At 42.9% G+C, this 23,078-nt stretch overlaps 1 protein-coding gene across 1 annotated transcript in view; it reads left to right on the forward strand.

The window, feature by feature from the left end:
- NAXD (NAD(P)HX dehydratase) overlaps positions 1-23,017 on the forward strand; it is a 50,097-nt gene extending 27,080 nt beyond the window's left edge. Inside the window, exons 9-13 of the mRNA XM_086481701.1 lie at positions 10,015-10,065; positions 10,146-10,250; positions 10,611-10,731; positions 20,015-20,135; positions 22,736-23,017. Of these exons, the coding sequence (XP_086337827.1) occupies positions 10,015-10,065; positions 10,146-10,250; positions 10,611-10,731; positions 20,015-20,135; positions 22,736-22,886 (549 nt within the window). The 3' untranslated portion in view covers positions 22,887-23,017. The remainder of the gene's footprint in view (positions 1-10,014; positions 10,066-10,145; positions 10,251-10,610; positions 10,732-20,014; positions 20,136-22,735) is intronic.
- The last annotated feature ends 61 nt before the right edge of the window (positions 23,018-23,078 follow it).

Raw genomic sequence — 23,078 nt, forward strand, 5'->3', positions numbered from 1 at the left:
TTGTCTTCTCCTTTCCCCTATTCCTTCTGGAATATCACATTCATGATAAATTTTCTGCTTCTGAGTTTGGTGAATCTTTAGTGGGTACATTACTGGCTTTGTGGTCAAATGGACTGATACAGAATTGCTGATGGAATAGTAGTTATTGTCAGGATTGGGTGGAGAGAAGCATTTATCCTTATGAGGAGCCCTATCTTTAACTGAAGTAGGACTTTGACATTGGAATCGTCTTTGATTGTCATTGGGTTCCTTGCCTCTCTCCCTGAAGTGGTAGCACTGAATCCTGGACTCTGCCGTTCCATTCTTGCTGTGTTTTGTTTTACAGCAGCAAAGTTAGATTGCTGTTTTCAGCAGAGCATGCCTGCTTCCCTCCTGTAAGAGAGGCAATAATTAAGAGCAAGAATGGCTTTGTGTAACTGAGCTTACATGGTAAAATCGACTGGGTTCTCAAACCGCGTACTTGTTCCTCTTGCTCAATTGTCAGTCTTTGTTTTAACTCTGAGAAAATGTCCTGAATACAGCCTGCCGCCTTCTTTTGGCTGAGGCCCTGCCTAGCTTCCATTCCTGCCCGTTGCTGTTTCTCGTCCCCCAACCACCTTGCCTTGCAACATTACCCTCAGCCAGTCATTTGCCCTTAAAGATCTCTGCTATCTGTTGGGATACAAATTCCAGAAATCTCATTTTCCACCCATAGTGACATGACCTTACAGTGTGTGGAAATGTCTTGGCTGTAGTTAACATCTAGCAAAGGGTGGGAGGGGTTTGGGCCACTGTCATGGGTCACCTCCATCGAGTGTGCCCAGAGAGAGCCCATTTGAAATTTTTTGTTGGATGAATTTCCCCCTTTCAAGCTTCATGCCTTCAGGATTTAGGCAACACTTCACACAGCCTTAATAAGTAGTGAGAACGGACCAGGTGCTTCAGTAGACTATCTGCGCTAGGTTTTTTTTGCAAGATCAAGAGGACTACAGAGTACAGAGGCACCTTTTGTTGTAGCAGTCTGTTAAAGCTAAATCTGCCGCTGTGGGCCTTGAAGTATTTTCCTCTTGATACCTGAGCAGCCCCCTGGGTTCCATTTGTACCAAGTACAAGACACCTGAGAAGCATCCCGAGCTATTGCTGCGGTTGGTAGATCGGTAGTATTGTCTGTGGTACCTTCTACCCTGTATGAATATGAACAACAGCGTGTGTTACTCTTTGGAATCGCTGCTCGCGTCGACTCAAGTTAGCAGAAGAATTATTTACCAGAAATTTAATTCTTCAGTGTGTGTCATGTGCATTTGCTTCCTGCCCTGTTTGTACCCTCTGGAAAGTCCTCTGGAGGTTCTTGCTGCGGGGATTCTGCAGTTCACAGGGAACTGAAGGGGCAGTGAGGACATGCCGCTTTCTGTTCTCAGCCCTCAGCTAGGAGGAGGTGATGGAGATGGGATTTTGTGCCTGTGATACTGCAGAGGCAAAAACCAGAGGGCATGTATGTGCATCTGCTGTGAGAGTGAGTGTGTGAACTGTATTTCTCTTGGCCCTCACCCAACCCTCAATATCGATGCGTATAGCATAAGTAGTATCCAGTGAAAAACTACTCTCTTGCTAGCCAGGCCTCATTGCTTTCAAACAGCCTGATGAGAGTCAGAATTGGTGGATGTCCTCACCTAAGATGAGGTAGTAGCTGGGATGGGATGCAATTCTTTCTCTGTGGTGGTGGTAGGGCTTGAGAACGCCAGCTCGAGGCAGAGAGATCCTCTTGGTTGCATTAAGAACTATTGCTGCTTGTGCTAGGAACTATTAGTATTCTGTGGCTTCCTCACAAATGTCTTGATTAGAAAAACAGTGTTTGAAAATATGCTAACAGGACCTTAAATACAGGTTTATGCAGCTTGTAAGCAGAATTTATTTTCTAATATGTATAATGGATCTTGATGAAAGTCATTCACAGTGAAGTGGGATGTTTATTTGCTTTCTGTGTGTAGGCTTATATTGTTGTTTAACTTAATTTAGATACTTAAAAGCATTTGTAAGCAAAACACTGGAATTGGATACCTTTTCAACACTTCCTGAGTGTCAGTTAGCTAGAAACCCTAAAAAGAAATTGGCAGTGATAAATTCCAGAGTTCATTTTAAGTTTATGTTTATTTGTTTTATTTTTAAGACAAAATGCCAACAGCTGACCATGAATTTCTTAAGCCAAGTCTAACATTAAGATCATCAACCATAAATTGGAAACCTTGTGGAGTTTGCTTTGTGAGTGCAAGTGTTCAGTGGATGAGAAAACTTAGTGCCTTTATTTATTCTGATTTAGATTTTTGTACTTTGGATTGAAGTAAACAGGTTTATTGCTTAAACTGGATTTGGATGTGTTTGGGGATGGAAGTGTATAAATGTAGCTTCTCGAGTGGTTGATCATTAATTTGGGGGGATACCTAAAAAGGAGCATTCTGTATTTTTCCATAACTAGGGCAGTATTTCAGAGGCTTTTGCTTTGTTTCCTTGTGTTCGGGCATTACTTCCAATTATGTCACTTCTTTAAGAATTTAGCATATGATTGAGGTAGATACTAAGAAACTGCTAGCTGTAGTTTTCCACCAACTTTGACAGCAGGTGATCTACTTTGAATTCAGAGAGGGAATCTACAAGTGGATCACTCTCATCTCTCTCTCTCTATTTTTTTTTTTTTTTAAGTAGAATAGAGCAGTTTTGATTAGCTGCCATCTACAGCATCTTCAGCTTTGTTAGTTGTAACAACAGCTTTTAACATTTCCCAAAGCACTTAATGAACTTGGTGATGTAGTGGAGTACTCTTTAGAGTCCTTATCACCCTCTGCCTGGCTTAACTGAAGTTTTGCCTGTGCACCTGAAAGTCTGTTTTCCAAAACAGGACCTAGCACGTGGTGCTACAGTTAAAAGACCAAAGACCCAGTTAAATGGAATGGAGCATAAACCATGAGATAAAGCAGCTGTTTGTTTCAAAGGAATCGTCTCTGTTATGTGACTCTTCATTCAAGTAGCACAAGTGGTGGTTATTTCTTATGTGAGGTTTGAGAGCTTTGTGGAGTGATTAATGCGCTAGTGATAGTTACGCGTATGGGGATATATAAAGTAAAACTCAGGCAGTTAGGCTAGTTAAAGGTGACTTTTAAATCTTTACCACAAAGAGAGATTTTGAGTGATACTGCTGAGTTTTGAAAGGAGGATGAGTTCTTGGATCAGTTTGTGGGAACTTCCACCAGTGAGTAAATAAAAAAAAGGAATTAAAAAAGTTACTGAAAATACGGTTCTACTATGAAGAATCTCACAGTGGAACTCCATTTCTAATGTTTTTCAAAACCTCCTGTAACAAATAGAATGTATTTAGGGAAACTTCTCCCACCCATGAACCCTGACTGTAGCCTTGAGCACAGCTTGTGCCTCGGCTATTTGCCTGCCTCTAGCTGTGCAAGATTACAAACTTCTGCTTGCCAAGCCCATTTTCCAAGCGGCTCCGCCACAGAGCTGCATCCTGACCTCTGTTGCAGCTGAGTCCTTGCTAACTCTGCATTTATCCAGACTTGAAGCGAAGAACGCAGAAATGCTTCCTAGGGCTTTCAGTGCCTATTTGTAGGAATTGATTTGCGGTATGTTGGGGTGGAACCTACTTGTTCCTCCCGGGCACCTTGGCGGGGGGAGGGTGTGCGGAAATGCTTCCAGCTGCAACAGTTACACAGAAATTTCGGCTATTTCTTCCCTTTTATCTCTCTGTTCCAGACAAAGCCATGGATTTGGGATTGCTGGATGAGAGCAGCATCCATGCGGAAAATACAAGCCATTATAGGTGGCGTTTCAACAGCAGTTTCTGATCCTAGCTTTCAGCAGACTGTTCTTTGTGAAAGGGGCTGCCACTGCTTTTTAATTACTTAAGGTTGCATGAGACGTAACCAGTGCCAGGTTATGCACGTTTGCATGTCTCTACCAAACTAGAGTGTGTAATTACATACTCGGCATTTGCAGGTTGCAGTAGGGTGCATTTCTCAGTGGGCTGAAGGCAAAGTTATACCGCTTCCTAAAATGTTTGGATGTCATCGTGGTCGATGCTATCCATTATTATAGCGTGCTGAACCTTGAACTTCTTTTTGAGCACATGGGTAAGGAATTTTGCCAAGAGTAGGCCAAGACATGATTCTTGAAGGGACCTAGGAAATGCAGTGTTTGTTGCTGGTGTCAGTAAAGGAAACTTTGCCTGCAGTATCTTTCCTTTGCAAGGTAGAAAGATGACAATGTGATGCATCCTTAGTGAAAATTAATTGCTGTTGTGGGGTAGGTGTTGCTTTATATATGCTGCTATTGTAGTTTTCTGTTTATTTCATTAAAATTCAATCTTTTATTAAAACCAGGGGCTCTAATTTCCTGATTCTTCCCTTTGTAAACACGAAATGCCAAAGCTACTGTGTGGCTAAACAGTCAGGAAAAACACAAGTAGTGATACAACTAACAATATATTAGAAGTCATTGCAGGCATTCTGCTGCCAATCCCCATCTAATTAAAAAAGCTGAAAAGTGTCAGGTGTGGGCAAAACTGTACATAATTGTCTTTTCCGAGGAGCTGTGGAGAACAAGCTTGTATGCTGTGGTCCGCAGGCAGAGTAAATAGGGGATGTGTGTTATTGTTGGCTGGTGGGCTTGGGTGGAGAAGACCAGACTGACGGCAGAGCTTTTCAAGATGCTGTAAGTGCACCTCCGCTACCTGCTCGTGGTGCCTCAGGGTGACTGCTCTGTGAAGACTTCCGTGGCTGATTAGCAATTTATTCTTCCCTCACATTTCCCCCTATTTCCCTCCTAGCTGTTTTTTTGCAGCCAGTGTCTCGCACTGGCTCATGGATCTCGGCTCATTCCCTTTTTCCATTATAATTGTGGAAGAGTCCTGGACGTCCGTGTTAGTGCAGTGCAGGTGAATCTTCTGTTTCATAGCACAGCCAGAGGCAATCAAATGGATAAATCATATCGTGCTTTTCTGCATTACTGTGCCCTCTTTCAGTGGTAGCCTGTCCATTCGTTCCTTCAAGCTGCTTCCTCCTGCGGTCCTTTCCAGCCTGAATGAGTCTGATTTCTTGTGTGTGTTGTTCTGGTTTCAGTGTGGTTTGTGTGTTGTTGTTTTTTTGGGGAGGGGGGGGTGTGTGTTTTTGTTTTCAAAAAAAAGATTGGAATTTTGTTTGTGGAATCTTTTAATTCCCATGTGAAAGTTGGGACAGAGAACACAGATTTCTACTGAAATGGATGCATTGCATTTCAAGGAATAGCTTTCATGATAATAAAAGAATTAATTAAAACACATAAATTCTTTGCCCTTACTTTGCAAATTTTCCGAATTACAGTAAAGGGTTACCTTTACCCAGGTAGAGCACTGGGTTCTACTGTGACATAGCTCCTTTTTCAGTTCTTATTGAGTAGGTCACTTGCATACAAGTCCTGGATACCCAGTCAGAGAACAAAGATTTTTCAGGAAATTGTGTATTTCAGGAGTAGAGTGGGAGCAGACTCAGGTTAATTTTACCCCCTCTGGCTCTCCTCCCCTCAACCACCTCCACCAAAAACTGCAATCACTGAAGTATTATTTTGGGCATTCCTAAATGTCAAGTATTTGGTGCTGCTAACAAATGGTGACTGTGTGGGAGATTGTCCCATACAGCATCTTCATGGGATGCGTGAATACCAGGTCATTTCCTCTTTGGCTTAATTAGGGTAGAAACTTAAACTTTGGCCTTCAGTTATTAGGAGAGGAAACTCTCGTTACAGCATGAGTCCTACAGTCTTGTAATACAGCTCATCATCACTGACTTTAATCATAGGAGGCTGGAACCCATTTACCTTTTCTCATCTAAATGTTGTCGGCTGTAGAATCACTGTTTCAGAGAGCCACCAAGTATTCAGCCAACTGATACAGCGCAGAATGTCTGTCGCAAGAGACTGCCCAAACCCCCATTATTAGGATTCTCTACAAGAAAAGCAGGAGACTGAAATTTGGGCCTCGCTGTGAACATCACAGAGAAAGGATCTGAATTTCAGTCTTTAACGTCTTAGCTAACCAGTGTGACTGTAGGTCATGAGGCGAGGTGACACCAGCGTGTCACTCTCTCCTCTTCCTCATTGTCCTCTCTGCTTTGTGCCTAGTGCCAAGGTTACCCTCTGAGTCCGGTCCTTCATTTCTGGGTGTCCTCGAGTGCTTAGGAATGGAGTGAAGGAGGTACTCCTGCCTTGGCCTGCACCAGGCTGAACCACCGCTGTCGTAGTATAGCATACTCTGCACACAGAAAGATGGTCCACTGGGATTTCTTGGAGCTAGAATGTCCAAAATCTTAATATTCAAAATGCCGCTTGAAGAGAAGGATTGGTGTCTTGGGTTTATCATGGATCCCTGTATGTGTTGCTGTTCACTTGTGAGACTGGTATTTGGATTTCAGGTCTTGTCTTAGTAACATTTCTTAGTATTTTTATTTGGCAATGTTCTCTTCTAAATCCTTTCGCATAGAAATGATGGCTACAATGGGATAAAACCAAACAGATGGTTCCTGCTCATACACAGAGTCCTACTGGAAGCAGTTAAGTAGGTTTTGGTGTGAAATTAGAGTTAGTCTGAGCTGTATTAATTGTGCAATTGATAATGAGGGTTCTTCTGTGTGCTGCAAGAATTAACCAGGAAAGTCCATGCCAAACATCGAGATACAGATTCAGCTGAAAATTTGATTTTGCTTCCAGGAACAAAATACTCTGCATAGAGGATGTTGCCATTGTTGCTCTAAAAACCTCTTATGCAAGTATTACTGGTTTTTATACAGTATCTGCAGTAATAGAGTGTTTAAAGGTGGACTTCATCTCACCTAATTCTTGGTGTCTGAAAATAAAGCAGTAAGTGTCTCTCTTCCCTCTCTGATCACTGAGAGAGACAGATATGTCTGTTGGTGATTGATCCCACCCTAAATGTGGTGTCTGAGCTGCATGGGATGAATTGCTCTCCAGTGGCGAGCCATTTGACCTTTAAAAGGCAACAGGTGAGATGGGTCCTGTCCCCAATCAATACGAAACAGAGGTTCTGCAATGAATGTTGTGCCCTTCAAATGGGTGATTGTCTTACAGGGTATCTCTGTTACGGCGTTATTACAACTGTGAGATTACCCCCTCCCTCCCCAGAACTTCCTCTCTAAGGTTCCTTGTCTGTCTCCAAGCAGTTTCTGTCTGGGTTTAAGGAAGGAAAAGGGAAGGAAAATAATTAGGGTAGTTTTTTGTGTTTTTTTTTTCTCTTTTTTTTAATCAAAAATGAGCTTTCTAAATAAGACAAAGGACTCTGTATCCCCTTGTTATTTGCTTTATAAGGAGAGAAAGAAAAAGCAAAGATCACTCAGTAAGTTAGATTAGAAACTGATACCTCAGAGACGCGGTACACAATAAAAGTTGCTTGGCCAGTAGTTTTTACTTAGCAAGATGAAATTTCTCTTCAGAGCAGAGGTCAAATGTCTCAGGATTGTGGAGGATGTGCTGGTGAGGTAGGAACTCAAAACGTTATTAGGAGGAAATGCCTTATTTCTCTGGAGTGTACCAGTGACCCAGCTTTCCAGAAGCTATTTACCTGTGCGTGTACTCTCCTGCTTCGTAACTTCCATCTTTTTTTTTTTTTCCCTTTGTATTTCGATTCTTTTGGTGGACAATGGATCCTCAGGATTCTTTATTTAGCCTGTTGTTAGATACATATATAGACAAAAAGAGGCATTCTAACCGGTATTCAAGATGACAATTATGAGGGAACATGAAAAAGGGCCAGACAGTAACAGCAACAGCAAAACCTTAACTGTTTCGGGAACAGAACTTTGGCAAAGTTAGTTCCCTGGTTTGCTCATAATGCATTTAAGAGAATGGTTTGCAAGGATAAGGACTTCTGAGACTTCCGTATGGAATCTGTTGAGGAAATCTCTTTTGGCTTTAAAAAACAAAGTGTCATGAAAGACTGGCTTACTACAGCTGGCAAACTAGAACAAACTGGTGATTCATACTAGCAGGAATTGGAGCAGTGATCGTTTCACATGTATCGAAGGAGTTTGGTGAATTGCTAATATATAAAAATATTCTAATTAAAACCAGTTAGAAAATGAGGCTGCAGTAAATGGTATTTGTATCTTCACAAATTGGGGGAGGATGATCTGAATGCTTTCTTACTTAAGGTCTTGCTAACCTCTGGGGCTCAGTGCCATTTGATACCTGATCAGAAGAGCTTAGTATGGTTCAAAAATAATTGGGCTGTTGGATGTATAACATTCACTTATACAGAAAAAAAACAACACATAAACCTGGTTGCTAGATCCATGACTTTATCTTATTCTAACCAAGTGAGTAGGGTTAAATATAATTGTAATGAACTTATCACAGCAGTGGCAAAGCCATACAGCTTCTGTGAAGGAGAACTGAACTGTGCACATCTGTGCAGATTAACGTTAGTGAATAAAGAAATGACTCTGTCTCATAAATTTCTTAAGAGTTTTGAAAGTAAGGCTCTCTGCTTTTCAGTATGCCGCAACTAATTCTAGGTGTGTTTTAAGATTCCATCCTTGCATAGCTGCTAAATGTACTTATTAACAAATCTGAGTAATTTAGTAGTAGCTGAATGGTGTGAGTTGTGTAAAGCTTGAGATTGGTTCAAAATTATTTAAGTAGCTGCATACAGGAGAAGACTTGTGGTGTTCCCTTGGGATCCCAAGTAGGGTGGGCACCTGGCAGTCCGTGACACACAGCCCAGCCGAGACCTGTGCGAGCGTGTGTATGTCATGGAAAGGTTTTTATTCTGTAGCAGCTTCTAATGTAGCTGCAGCTGTGTGAGCCAAGTCCTCAGGCTTGGAGCAGCGGGTAGTGTTTCAGTCTTGTGCTTCCAGCAAGCAAACAGCGCCCAAACGAGCAAAAGTAGTGTTGAGTTGAAGCACGCTGCTGAATTCTGGCCATGCGTTTAAAAATAGAAGGGAAGTTATTGGAAAAATCGGAATCGGGTAGGAATGAGTTTGTGAGAATATATGGTCCATAATTAATAATTTACAGGAAGCGAGGTGAGCAGTGTTTGTTTTGACCACAAGAACAGAGGGACGTTCGATACCCTGAACATTAATCAAAAGCTGCTTCCTTATTCCTTACATAATGTCTTGCTAACCTGTGGAGCTCAGTGCCCTATGATAGCTAATCTGGAGAGCTTAATAACGTTCAGAAATAATTAGACATTTGGATGGATACCATCCTCTGTTATCTCATACCGGAAAAAGATAAACTCTCCAGCTTCCAAAGACAAGTTGGTGATGACTTAACATTCAAAAAACTTGACTGTCAGCCATTGCTCGTTAAAAAAGCTTGAGTATCAGTTGTTGCCACTGCTCAGTTAGGAGAGAGAACGAGGGCAGACAGTCTGCTAGTAGGTACTGCTTGCTGAAAAAAACACTTTTGCAAATGGACTGTTGTCTGGGCCACCTTGGTTTTGCTTTGAAAGTGTAAAACCTCCAGGACCAGGAGTGAAATGACGTGTCCTACGTACTGCTTGTCTCGGGGTGTTTGTGTGTACATCAACTCAAAGACTGCGGTGGGGCTGTCATTGGAAAAGCCACTAAAGTTAGTATTACGGTTATTGGTAGATTTCTATCATGGCAATATTAATTTTTATGTTTCTTTTTCTTTTTTTTTTTTTTAATTGGAGATGTGTGTTTACTAAGTGTGACTTATGTTGGCGTTGCATGCTTGTTACAGCAGGGAGAGTAAGATTGCATGCTTGTTTGCATATCAGCACCGAGGCATCAGTTACGGACACCCTGTTGACACTGCTTGTGCTTGAGCCAGGGAGAGAACAATGTAACTCTAAATTACAAGTTGATGTGAAAATGTCTTACGTAAATTTGCAGAATATAACAGGGTTTTCAATCTTAACTTTGTAAAAAGAGCTTACATGATCAGATTTATTGTATGAATTTGTTTTTATGAGATTCAAATTAGCAAGCATCTTAAAGTTATCTGCATTTTTTGCAGGGTATTATAGAAAAATCAAAAGTGAAAGGAATTCCGATCATTATTGATGCTGTAAGTATTTTCTTGATTCAGTCAGTGGTTTGACATTTAAGAATCTATTCAGTAAATGTTCTTCTTACTGGTTTTTGCAGGATGGACTATGGCTCATTTCCCAGCAGCCTTCTCTTATTCAAGGCTACCAGCGAGCTATTCTTACTCCAAACTATATGGAGTTTAGTAGACTGTATGAAGCCATGGTGAGCTGTTTTCCTCTTTGATATTTAAGTATGTGCAAGTTTAGTCTTCTAGTTTTTAAAAATAAACAGCTTGTTACTGGTTTAAATGTTATGTGCTGGTTTTTATATGCATTCTCTGGGTTTTTTTGTCCATGGGATAATCGCCACAACAATGCATATTCTTAAACAGAGCTCTTTTTTTAAAGAAGGCCCTTTCTTATGCATTTTTTTGGAACTACAATGGGTATAGAAAAAAATACCTGGAATGATTGATGATGATGCTTCCCCTCCCCTTCCCATACATGTGCTGAAGTAGCATGTGTTAGAATATGTTGTTCTAGTAGTAAAATATGTACTGTGTACGGCATTCTTGTGTTGTAGCTTAGAGACCCCGTAGACAGTAGTGATCATCATGGATGTGTATTAAGACTCAGCCAAGCCATGGGGAATTTGACAATTGTTCAAAAGGGAGAAAGAGATCTTATTTCAGATGGAGAGAAAGGTAAGTGAAGCCTTTTGCTTTTAGCAATGTGATTTTTGTTTTGTTTTGTTTGCTTTCAGTCGTAGTGCGATGGACTATGTAGTAATTGGTTGACCGTATTCCCCTGAAGATTGAAGGGGTGGAGTGGCTGTCTTTGCAGATCACTTTTAGATGATTTGTGTAAATTGATATTTTAAGAGTGCAACTTAATTTATTTGCTGAAAAAGGTTGCTGATCTTATTTCTCATTTAAATGGCTATAACTTATGTTTTACATTACACAGGTATTGAAAAATTAATTTTTTCAATCTTTGCAAACTGTTTTAAAATCCTTAGCTGAGATGGTCTATTTAAGTGCAGATCACTGCTGAATGAATGCAGAATAATATTTTTGTTTCACCGTGTGTTGGTGTGTGTGAAAAATGAAGACTTGAGGTTCTTGAGCTGCTCAGTTCCTTGATACTGTCCACCGCGGGGCTGTAGATTAGCCTGTACATACATGACTTGTACATTAGCCCTGACAACTTAAAAAAACCCACCAAAACAAACAAACAAATTAGCTCTAGATTGCCATTACAACTTTTTAAGACAGTCACTTACTAATATGCTTAAAGTATACTTCAGTGCTTTTTATACTGGTCGTTTACTGTGATCAGTATATAATTAATGAGTGCCTTCATCGCGTTTTGACTTCGCGGTCTTATTTCACATTCATAACAAGCAGCAGCTCTGCTTCTAATTACTCGAGATGCTAATCTCTGGTAAATGTTTATGCTGCTTCAGAACTGTTTTGTATATCCCGTCAATTTTTCATTACTGGGAGCCATGGGAGTCTTTCATAACAGAAAAACAGATGTAATATGGCAACTGGTTTGTGCAGAGCCACCTTCCGCATAACCCCGTTAGTACAGATGCTATAGCAGGCTGTAAAGCAAGCTGGGATCTGGAAGCAATATGGTTAATGCCTGTGTGGTGGAGGACTTTGGTCAGTCATACAGTACCCAGTTCGCCCTGCACGAAGTCTGCTGTCATATTTGTACCCATAGCAGACTTGATTTGTAACCTTGGATGGCCAGGCCAGGCTTAAGGGAGGATAAAATATCCTGTCTGCAGTTTATGCCAGCTAGAGAGCTTTAGAGCACTGTAGTGTATCTTCTTTCTCTGCTTTTATGTCAACAATGTTCTTTTTACGCAGGGTTGTTGCTTTTTTAATGAATGTTGGGAAAACTGGGTGAGCGCTTTAGGTTGAGCACATTGCCTAGTATATCTCTGTTCTCCTTTTGAGCTGTTATTCTTGAGATTAGTGTACCTCCACCGTTGCTGGAGAGAGGGGGTACTCCATCTCTGTTGTCTCTTGTCATGCAGGATTCAAAAAAAAAAAAACCAAACAAAAAACCAGGAAAAAAATGAAACTTTTTCCAGTTTCAGTTTTGAATGTTCAGGTGTGGCACAAGTTTGGTGTATGTCTTGTGTGCTTTTGGGGCTTTTTGTTGGTTTTGTCTTTCTTTTCCCATCTTGTTCTTTCCCTGTTGTGTTCTGGTATTTTTTTCTCTTTAGTTAAGTGGCTTTTTGATTTGAAATATAAACAGTTCTGTGCCTTTATAGCAGTAGTCTGATGTCCAGCTATAGGCTGCTTTGTTGCTGTTACCTTGGTTCTATCACCGATGCTTTCTCTCTCTTGGATTACAGACGTTAAAGGCAGCACTGATGAGCTGTAAGAAAGCAGTTGTCAGGTTTAATACAGGTTATAATGTCTGTTACAAACACTGGTTTTAGGGTTTGTGTTGCTTGCAAGAATGTTCCTGAGAATTTTGCAGAAACTATAAACTTCAGCTTTCTTTTAGCAAAAATGTTCTTTGGGTCTGGGAATTACTGTCAGTCAATTTTTTAAAAGCTTCCTAAATGCAAAATTACATTGAGAAAGGAGTTTTGCTGTCTGCTCTGTGCCACAACACAGAACGTGTTGTCATGTCACTGACCTTGAATTCTGTCCCAGGTTTTTTCGCTCTTAACTTCTTCCTTTTTCGTCTGTCTCTTTTGATCTGATGTCATTTTTTTTCAGCTAAGACAACATACAGCATGATTCCAGTGTGAGGGAAATCCGGATCATTGGATCAGGCCAATGTCCTCTGAGCACGATCAAATACTGTGAAAAGATCCGTGTACTCCCCTTGCCTCTCATTTTTCACGTCATCATACATTTGTAGTGCTTAAGCCGTACCTCTTTTCAGGCGTTTCCTGCTTGAGCTCATGTGCTTAGCACACAGCTACTGTAGTTTCCATATATCGCTTTTAAACTTTCTCCTTTGGGAATATACTGCATGCATGCTGTCTGGGGGGGAAAAAAAAAAAGAAAAAGTAAGTCTCAGTGCTCTCCAGGAAAACCAGAAATTGCGAACTTAACTGTGCAGCTTTAGTGTTCTGTGCTTGGCTGTTGTGGAAGGAAGGCTTTTTGAAGATGCCGAATTTTGCAGCAGGGAAGACTGGCTTGGTGAATACTTCATAGCTTAAAGTGATTGTAGTGGTTATTTTCACAGTGCTTTTATTCATGAGTCTGTAGGAAATTCGGTAGACAATTTACTTCTGTTAGTTGAAGACAGAAAAGGTTATCAGGTTATTCGATAGTGAGCTGGAAGTACAGGTGTTGGTGAAGGATTACTGTCAGCAGGCAGCCCTGTAATCTAATGAGCAGGCACACACAATAAATTCTGATGGGAAGCTGAAGCTTAATAAATTCAGATTAAAAGTAAAGCAAATTTTATTAACAGCCAAAGAAATTAGCTACGACGACAACATCTCCAGAACTTTGATAGATTGCCAACTGTAAAGGGTCTGGACACGTTTGAAGTTTGTTTTTAGAGATCAGGCTAGATGATGCAGGTGGTTCCTTATGGCCTTAAAATCAGTACTGAGTCACATACATGGCCTCTGTGAAATCAGTAGCAGTTCTCCGCTGTAACAGAGGTTTTTCTAAAATTTGCCTCCATTTCAGTTATGAGCTGCCAACTGCCCTGTAAACGTAATCACCAAGATTTTAAATTAAGTTTTATATACTCTTTTTCTCTTTCCTTTTGCAATTTCACATTATAGCTTGGTCTACAGTTGTTGATTCCCTGCTCTACAAAGATGAGCTTCACCATGCTCTTGGTAGGTGATATCAGTGCCCTCACTGACCAGGGTAGGAATGAGTACTCAGCCTGTGGGTAAAAGGTAAGTCAGCTTTTATTCGCTATGGCACAGCTCTCTAAGGTTTTCTTTTTATTATTCTTTGGAGAACTGGTCGATAATAAAGTGTGGTTATACCAGTCTTAGTTCCTAACATGTTTAAAATTTGGTTAGGTCCTTGAAGTAGAGGATTTGGATATTTGGTTTTAAATGTTACAGTGAGTTGTTCTGTATTTTCCCCAGCACCTGTGTGTCCTCTCCTCCCTTCCAAAAGGCACACTTTACCGGTAACCAGCCTGCTGCTGCCTTTTACCTGGAGCCATTAGCCAAACAGTTTCCCTCCAGTTGCCCAGCTGCCAGCTATGGTCAAGAGAAGCAAAGAAGCATGTGAGAGGGATTATTGAGTACCGAATATGGGGTAAAAAGCCAACTCTTGCCCTAAGTCCCCAAACAGTACTTCTAATTTCTGCCATTCATTCCTCACACAGCTGGAAAGGAAGCTATTCAGTGCTTATCAGTCCCTGGCTCACTCAGCTGAAAGCTCTTACGGTGTCCAGCTGCCCAGCAAAGTTTGCTTAGATTTTTAGCTGAGAGGCAGCACCTTCGTCTTCAGTCGTGCTTCTGCAGAGTGTGCAAAACAGGGAGGTCGTGGTTCCTGTCCATCGTGCTGCTGTGCTCTCCATCGCACACGCAGCCCGGCCTGCTGTCTCCCTGGCACTGCTCGCCTGCCATCACATCCGTCCCCTGGCTCCTCCACTCGTCCAAAAAAAGTAATGTAAAATTTGGATCATTTTCTTTTAACTTAAATTGCCTGGTGTCTCACACTCAAGGACCTATCTAAGTTTTAAAAGTGTGATTAGGGAATGTGAAAGTATAAGCACCCTTTATATAAAAGCCAACTTACATTTTCCACATCAGTTGAGTGATTTCTCTAGCTAAAGCCATTAAACTTGGTTTCCCCATCTGTACGTACTCTGGGACATGTTTCTGGGAGTCCACAATCTCCAGCTATGCGCTTTTGTGAACTAACTTGCAAAAGGAAAAAGATAAATTTCTTACTAGTGTGAGTATCTGCCAGGACAGATGTATATTGGTAAAGGATTTTACTCAAGATCTGATAATGGTCTGAACCGGAATCTTGCACTTGATGGAGCAAAATGGACCTTGATAGCTACATTATTTTGCATAGGAAATGGAAATCTTCAGCCTTTTAATTAAACAAGAGTATTTGTTGTCCTGTGGGGTAGCTGATGTTAGCTGATATGATCCGGTTGGATCACGTTGGAAGTCAGATTGGTCATACCTTTCATACACGTATTCCTGAGCACATTAGGGTAAGTGTAGTGCTCCTGCTCTGTAAGAGGAAAACAAGTGCAAAGAGCTTGTTCAGGACATAGAATCATAGAATGCATTGGGGTGGAAGGGACCGCCAAAGGCCATGTAGTCCAACTCCCCTGCAGTGAGCAGGGACATCTTTAGCCAGATCAGGTTGCCCAGAGCCCCATCAAGCCTGACCTTGAATGACTCCACAGATGGGGCCTCCACCACCTCTCTGGGCAAACTGTTCCAGTGCTTTACCACCCCTATGGTAAAGAACTTCTTCCTAATATCCAATCTAAATCTACCCGTTTCTAGTTTAAAACCACTGCCCCTTGTCCTATCGCTATGTGCCCTTGCAAACAGTCCCTCCCCACCTTTCCTGCAGGCCCCCTTTAAGCACTGGAAGGCCGCTGTAAGGTCTCCCTGGAGCCTTCTCTTCTCCAGGCTGAACAACCCCAACTCTCTCAGCCTGTCCTCACAGGGGAGGTGCTCCAGCCCCCTGATCATCTTTGGTCTCCTCTGGACCCGCTTCCAACAGGTCTGTGTCCTCCTTGTATGGAGGGCTCCAGAGCTGGACACCCAAGATTCAAAAATTAAATTTCAATCTCCAGGCTGTCTTTTGGTCTGCGGTCTCAGTAATGTGGTGTTTCACGTAGGCTCGTTAGCCTTAGTTATCATCATCATCAGTGTTACGTGTTTAGCCTTAACTAGCTAGCCCGTATTTCACATTCTGTATTCTAAATACAAACAAAAATGAATCCCTGGGTTTGGTTGTTGGGGTTTTTTTCCACTGTTGTGTGAACATTGTGAATCAAGAACAGGCAGGCATACGTTACTTTTTATACTACACGGGCCTTTGGTTTTCTAACTGTAACATGTCTAGGAGCTAGCGTTGTAAGTAGGATTGCCTGTGTACAGCCACATCAAAATTGGTGCTTCCCTCTTAACTCATAGTGCTTGATCCTAGCAAAACTACTAAATTCTAATTCTTTTTTCCTTCAAAGAGGAGACAGCTATTTTCAGTTACATAACAGGCGGATTCTTTCATTAAGCCTACAATATCCCTAAATGGGTCATTCTTCTGGGCTTTGATCTGCCAGCACAGTTTGGGCTGGGAGTTCTTTCAGCTTAAAACTTGCTAGCAATGCTATAGCTAAGCGTGACACCGTGGTCTGAATGCTTCCCCAAATGCTAATGTTTATCTTATCTTCAAGGAGTGCTGAAAAGGGAGTGAGTGATGGTAACTTATTTTATGACCTGAAATATATTAAATGTAGAGCTACTAAATGACTTGGCCATAGTTACCCAGGAAGTCGGGGAATTTTTAATTGTGTGGAGCCTAAAAGTCTTGAATTTCTACTTTCCAATGTTCTGTCAGTATGACAGCCACCTTTGTTTGTTTGTTTGTTTGTTTTCTGTTGCACTCATATTTCAGTACAAATTGTTTCCATGGACTACTAAGCAAGAAATCCGGATGACTGTATGTGAGAGGCATCTTGTATTTGCTGTGTGGAGCTCTGGCAATATTTGTGCTGTTCAATCACCGAGATTATGTTGAAACTGTTGAATAGGGCTCTTTCATGTAGCCTTTTGTTACGGTAGTATATGTATGCTCCGTGGGTAAGTGCTAGGGAGCTGCGTTATTTTGTTTTGGTTTTCAGAAAGTTACTTAGCATCAATCAGTTTTCATTAAAATACTGTCAATTATACTGAGGGTTTGTTTGGTTTAGTCATCACCCTGTGAAATAATGACATCAGATTTGGTTGCCCAGACCTATTAAAAACCAAAACAAGACACCCTGCCCCAGCAGCCAATTTGACCGGCTTTAGTGGTGTGTTTCTATCTCTTGAGGTCTGTCAGTTGAACTATAGATGAACCTCTCCATTATTTTAATTGGGACTGGTGTCAGACTAATTGACCTTAAGTGGCCCCGGGTACCACCTTTCAACATTGACACATCGTGGTGATTTCAGTCTTTGCGGCTTCACCTTGGTCTCCTCAGCTATTCCAAGAACCGTGTTTTCTCGGCTTTCCGATGTGTGTGTCGATCCCTAGTTGAACATGGGACAGCCTCGCTGAGCAATGGACCGAAAAATAACTTCATCCTCGTATAAAACACATTGATCTGCATCTCTCCAGGGAATAGAAGCGCCCACCTTCTCGGCACCATCGCTGACGTTCGGTCATGTCCGTCTAATCGAGGTCTTGTAACGTTGCCGCTGGTTGTCACTGCTCACTGCAGCATATAAGGACGCCACCCCCGTGATCCTTAAAGAACTGCTTGAGCGGTCTTCACAGCAGGTCACAGACATTTAGTGGGGGCTGTTGGATTAGGGGAGTGGGAAGACAGCAGTTCTGTTTTTGTTGTTCTAGGAGAAGGCTGGGAAAAGGATTAGGAAGACTTTGTCCTTTGTGGATTCGGCAGTGTGCCGGTTTGTCTTGATGGTAGCGTGAGCTTCCTTCTTTGATTTTAAAAGCTGTTAGCGGTGACTGTAGTTCAGAGGAGTTTTTCATTCCTTTTCCCATTGCCCGTTGTGATATTCACAGTCCTTTTATTTTGAGATATTCTTTGAGGAACTGAGCCTCTGCGCAAGAATTGCCTGAGCGTTGTACCTTTCCCCCTTCATTCAAGTGAATTTCCTCTAGTTCTGCTTCTTCTTTGAAGGTATTGCGTGGATTTGTTTTCCACCATCTCTGTGCAGAGTACAGAGGTCTGCTTTTGTTGTCGCCTGTGAGGTAGTCTGCACATATTTGAGACTTACTTCTTAAAAAAAAAAAACAAAAAACACGAACAAAAGACCACTTTTTTTTTTTTTTTTTTGTAGCAGGGTATTATAATTGGCCTAGTTTGAGGAGATCTTGCTTTCCCGTGCAGCTCAAAACTGACTGGAAGGTTGTGGGGCTGCAGAATAGTGGCAGATGGTGACATACAGCTAATAAGCAGGGGCTTGTGCTCAGCTGTCAGTCAGAAGGCCCCAAAGCTTTTGAACAGAGGATTTCCATCCTGCCTCCTGCCAGGAGTTCAAGCCCTCAAAGCGAAAATCCTGTGAGATACCATCTTCAAAGTAGGAGAATTAGAGGTAATTTCTCCAAAGCACTATATTTTAAAAAAGTAATAAAACAAACCACGCCACCTAAAAGGGCATGCCTTCCTCAAATAGCTGACTCGGAAGTGCTTTACACTTGTGAAATTTGACATTAACCGCTGCTCGCTGAGAAACACATCCAGAATCTTAATTTGGGGCGGGGGGAGGGGAGGAGAGTGAGTGGGAAAATTAACTGCTGGTAACGCTGCAGCGGTGTCTGCTGTGTTCGTGGTGACTGATGAATCTTTGCCCTCTCAGTGGCAGCAAAAATGCGCGACTGCCTGCCCTCGCGAGCCCAGCAGTTACTGCTGGAAGAATCGGTAGGAAATGGAAGTGCAGCACAATTCTTTGCACCAAGTAACAAAAAGCAGAAATGAACTGTGCTAGTGAACTGGGAAGGGTTTACTTGCGTTCAGTATTTTTTTACCTCTTGCTATTTAAGAAGATTTACCTGCAAGTCCTTCAGTTTTGTGCGGATTTTCCCCATTATTTTGCAAGAGAAAAATTCCTTTTAAAAATATGGATTGTACTCCCTCTAAAACACCTGGGCTGCTCTGTTCATACAGCTTGGAGAAAGCCAGCCCAGGTTTGAGAAAATTAAGGTAAGGGCTATTGTCCAAGCAACGTCTTGCTTTGTACTTTGCTTGTGTACTTGGCGCGCTCAGGAGAGCGCACAAATGATGGTGTGCGTAGCCCTGGACCCGAGTAGCTCTGCAGCAGCTGACTGGAGATGCTCAGGATCACTACTTGGCCACCAATGATTCTGCCAGCTCTTCCGTCCTCCCAAGGGAGGAAAATAAATTTCTCCTGTGGTTTTGTTTGTGGTTTTGTTTTTGTTTTTTTCCAGAGCCAAGCAAGAAGGAAAGCTAAGGGTAGATATGTACCCACAAGAGAGTTTGGAGGAGGGTAGTAGAATTGATGCTGTTTTCTTTTTGTGTGCCTTATGCATCCTTCAGGCTAAATGCTTGGGCTTGTTGAGAGTGGAGAACAAAGGAGTTAAATTTAGTGAAACCATTTGCATGTTCTTCATAGTTAAAGCTCCACAAAGAGATCGGTTTGACCAAGGTCCTTTGTATATTTAAAACAGAAATGTAACATCTGATATTCTAACAGAGCCCATCCACAGCGACACTGCTGACAGAAACATACACGGATGCTGAGGACGCTGTTGACTGGCAGAAAGAGATCTCTCTTTGCGTATGGTTTTTACGAAGCCTGAGGAAAAGGCTCTTTTTGGTAAAATACCTTTCTGATGGCCACGGCAGAAGGTTTGAGGTTTTAGTTCTGGTTTGCGTTCGCTCTTTGTAAAACACCTTGGCTTACATTTGAAAGCTGCGTGGAGGTCAGAGACTCTGGAGAATTGCGTTTGTGCAGTGGCTTTGTGGAGGGACCTGGTCCGGTTTGGGGTGACTGCTCATCGTGGCAGCATCAGCTCACATGAATCACTAAACTCGTCAGTGACTGACTCTCCTGTGCAGGCTGAGTGAAGTGGAGAAAGCGTATACATTGTGCGGTGTTACTTGTGAAGGACTGAAAAGTCATCAGAAAGGCATTTTTTAAATGTTACTGCAGTAATTTATTTGGTTTTTAATACTGTATTTCAGCATATGCTGCTGCCTGTGATTAACCTCTCCCCTGTGCGCCTCAGAGGTTAAGCCGCACAGCTACGGTGTTACCGTTGTGAACAGAAGAACAACTGCCCCTGACTTTGTTTTTGGTTTCTCTGTTCGTAGTACTGGTATGCAGCCACGAAGGAAGCAGCCGGAGATGTGGTGGACAGGGGGACCTCCTTTCTGGTTCTCTTGGAGTCTTAGCGCACTGGGCATTTCTTGCTGGAGCAGAAAAAACAAATGGGTATGAACATCAATTAATCATTTCTTGTGAGTCTGTTCTCCTGTGGCAACTGTTGTAGAAATTCCCAAATGAAATTGGAGTCGTTGGGGCTAAAGTATTCGTGTGCTTCTACAAAATGGAAAGGCTGTTCTAGAGCGGCCCATGTAATAGTTACAGTTTTAATAGGAGTAACATTCCTGAGTTTGAGGCAAAAGAAGAGCATGAACCCGGACCGATTCCCAAGGACATACGTGTATGGGGTACGTGTTTTCAAAACCATTGAACGTAGGCAGAAAGTATGCAGAATAAATAAGTGGTAGTCACCAGCCGTAGCGTCTCTATAACTAAAAAAAGCCCCAACATGTCATTTAGCTTTGTTTTTGTAATTTGGTGATTGCATTGCACCAAGTCATTCCGCGGAGCAGGTAAGTTGAAATTTGCAAATAAAACACAGCTTCAAAGAGGGTAACCATTCTAAGGCCAAATGGCAGTCCAGTTTGGTCGTACGTCAAGCAGCCGTGCAGCTGCAGCTGGCTGTTGGCTCTTGCGTTAAATTATTTCAATTCCTGTCCAGCTGGTTGGTCCATGTAGTCGTGCCTCCTTCTGTGAAAGCAGCTGCTTTAAATAAAGTTGAAAGGAACCCTGACCTGAGCGGTTAGGGGAGTAACAGTCCCTCTTCTCAGTAAGTAATGAGCTCTTTGAAGGTTGAGGAGCGGAGATCTTCTGTCGTCTTTCGGATGCTGCGTGCAGATGCCCACAGTTAGATGTCCGTGGGAGTTAACTGGTCTGTGCCTGCATTACTGGGAGAGCACTGCACTAGGTCCCCCAGGAGGAGTGAGGGACCGACTGAACCAGACTTCCCAATTCTGACATCTAACATGTCCAGAATGAAAAATGAAACCGAGAGTGATTGTGTATCTGAAGTTGCTGCTGCCACTAAAGGAGGAATTTTGGTTTACTTCAGTAAAAGGGTGACTTCGTTTTTTGCATGGTGTACAACAGATCAGTATTAAATTGTGGGAGAGATTAGCAAACGCAGCACGTGTGCTCCAGGCTCTCCTCACTTGGGCTCCTGCGGCTTTTCCAAACGGCTGGCTCAAACTCCTTTATTTCATAGATGAAGGAAAAGTGGGAGAGTATAATGGGCATCAGCAATACACTGTGTCTCCTGCGGTGGTGTTCAGGTGACCCTTCTCAATCACCGGCTGTACCAATCCCGTTTACCTCGTGGGTTTCAGGAAAGGAGGAGCTTTTCGGGTTCCGTGACTCAGGGCATCAGCTTGTAGACTGCACTGCAGGCAGTCCAGCCGGTCCTTCCGTGCTCCTGCCTGGCTCCGTTTCAAAACGGGTCTGGGCAGAGCAGGAGTTTGAAACGTTTAAGATCACGCTGGCTTTCAGGTGTGCTAGCGGTGCGGTAGGAAGGATTCTGCTGTTAAGCAGACGGGACGCTGCGGTGATGCCTTTGGAGCGTGGGGTGTATCGGACGGGTGGTGCGGTCACCGTAGGAAGAGGTGCTTTGGCAGCTAAAAGCTGCGCCGCGGCTCTTGTGTCAGAGCAGTCTTGGGGCATCCAGGATTGACGTTCAAGGTGGCTTAAAGACCCGCTCCTGCACCTTGACGAGCGTATGAAGTTGCTGTTTCCAAGGAAAAGATACTCTAAAGCTGCCCCGGTAACACCCGACAGTAAACTCACGTTCTGCTTTGCCTGTGGTTTATATTGGGATCCTTCACCACACTCTGGCTTGGCTCAGGAGTCAGTAGGTCCTTAGGGACTTAGCGACGGCCCGGCCGCGGCTGAGCTCTGTGAGGTGTTTCACCAGCCGGCAGCTGGAGCCCAGGGCTGGCGGCCGCATCACGCTGCAGCGGTTTTCCTCTGCGCTGGTGCCGTGAGGCAGCTCCCGTGGCCCAGCCTGTGGGAAGGTGCCTCGGGGAGGGTGGCAGGGCTGCACCGCCTTCCCGGGGCGGGGGGGGGGACACGTTCAGCACTTGAGGGCTGGGGCTGGGGACACTCCCTGAGGCAGGTGGGAAGCGTGGAGGGGAGGCAGTGAGAGAGGGTGCCTTAGTTTCTGTGGCTGTCTACAGCTGTCGCTGTGCCCCCTTTGAGCGGATCTGCTGAAGGCCCCCGAGCAGCGACGGCGGCCCTGTTAAAAACCGCCTCTTGTCAACAATCCCCACGTCCTTCCCCCAGCCCCTGCAGCACAAAGCTGAACCGAGTTACGCAGCGAGCGGGGAGGAAAAGGGAGTTAAAAGGCTGCCAGGTCAGACTTCAGCCTTCCTCCGAAGGAAAGGACAAAAGTTTCACGTTGCTAAAGCTAGACGTGGAACACACCACAAACTTTCTAAGCGTGTTTCCCTTTTGCATCCTTCAGCCCGGGTGGTGTTTCTCACTCACTCACATGCTGCACCGTGGGAAGTTTGTTAAAAAAAAGATTCAGCCAAAGGTGCTCTGCAGTGCAGAGTCTGAGAAACACCAGTGGTTGCTTCAGAAGCTTTCCCGACAATGCTGCCAAATATGTATGGGTAGAAGAAAGATGATGTCCACCACTTTATGAATTACACAGGAGTGTTCATATTTTGTTTATGATGTTGTGGTTTGTGTTTTGTTTTTTTTTTTCCTTTTAGTCAAAATCCTTTTCTGGTGGCTGCATTTGGAGCTTGCTCTCTTACGAGGCAGTCTAACCACCAAGCCTTTCAAAAATTCGGACGTTCAATGACTGCCTCTGACATGGTTTCAGAAGTTGGAACAGCTTTTAACAAACTTTTTGAAACCTGAAGCCAAAGCAGCAGAGAAGAAGAAAAGGAAGAACAATGACTGCAAGAGTAATTACATTTACCGTAGAATTTACATAAGTAATGCACCCTTTCAAGTGCTGTAGCAGCATTGGTATGCTAGGTAGATTTTTTTTATTTTTAAGAATAGAAAAATATGATTAATGTAGATATTTTTTAAGAGTTTGGAATACAA

Source organism: Leptosomus discolor, chromosome 1, assembly GCF_034619465.1.
Source record: "Leptosomus discolor isolate bLepDis1 chromosome 1, bLepDis1.hap2, whole genome shotgun sequence".
Taxonomy (NCBI): domain Eukaryota; kingdom Metazoa; phylum Chordata; class Aves; order Leptosomiformes; family Leptosomidae; genus Leptosomus; species Leptosomus discolor.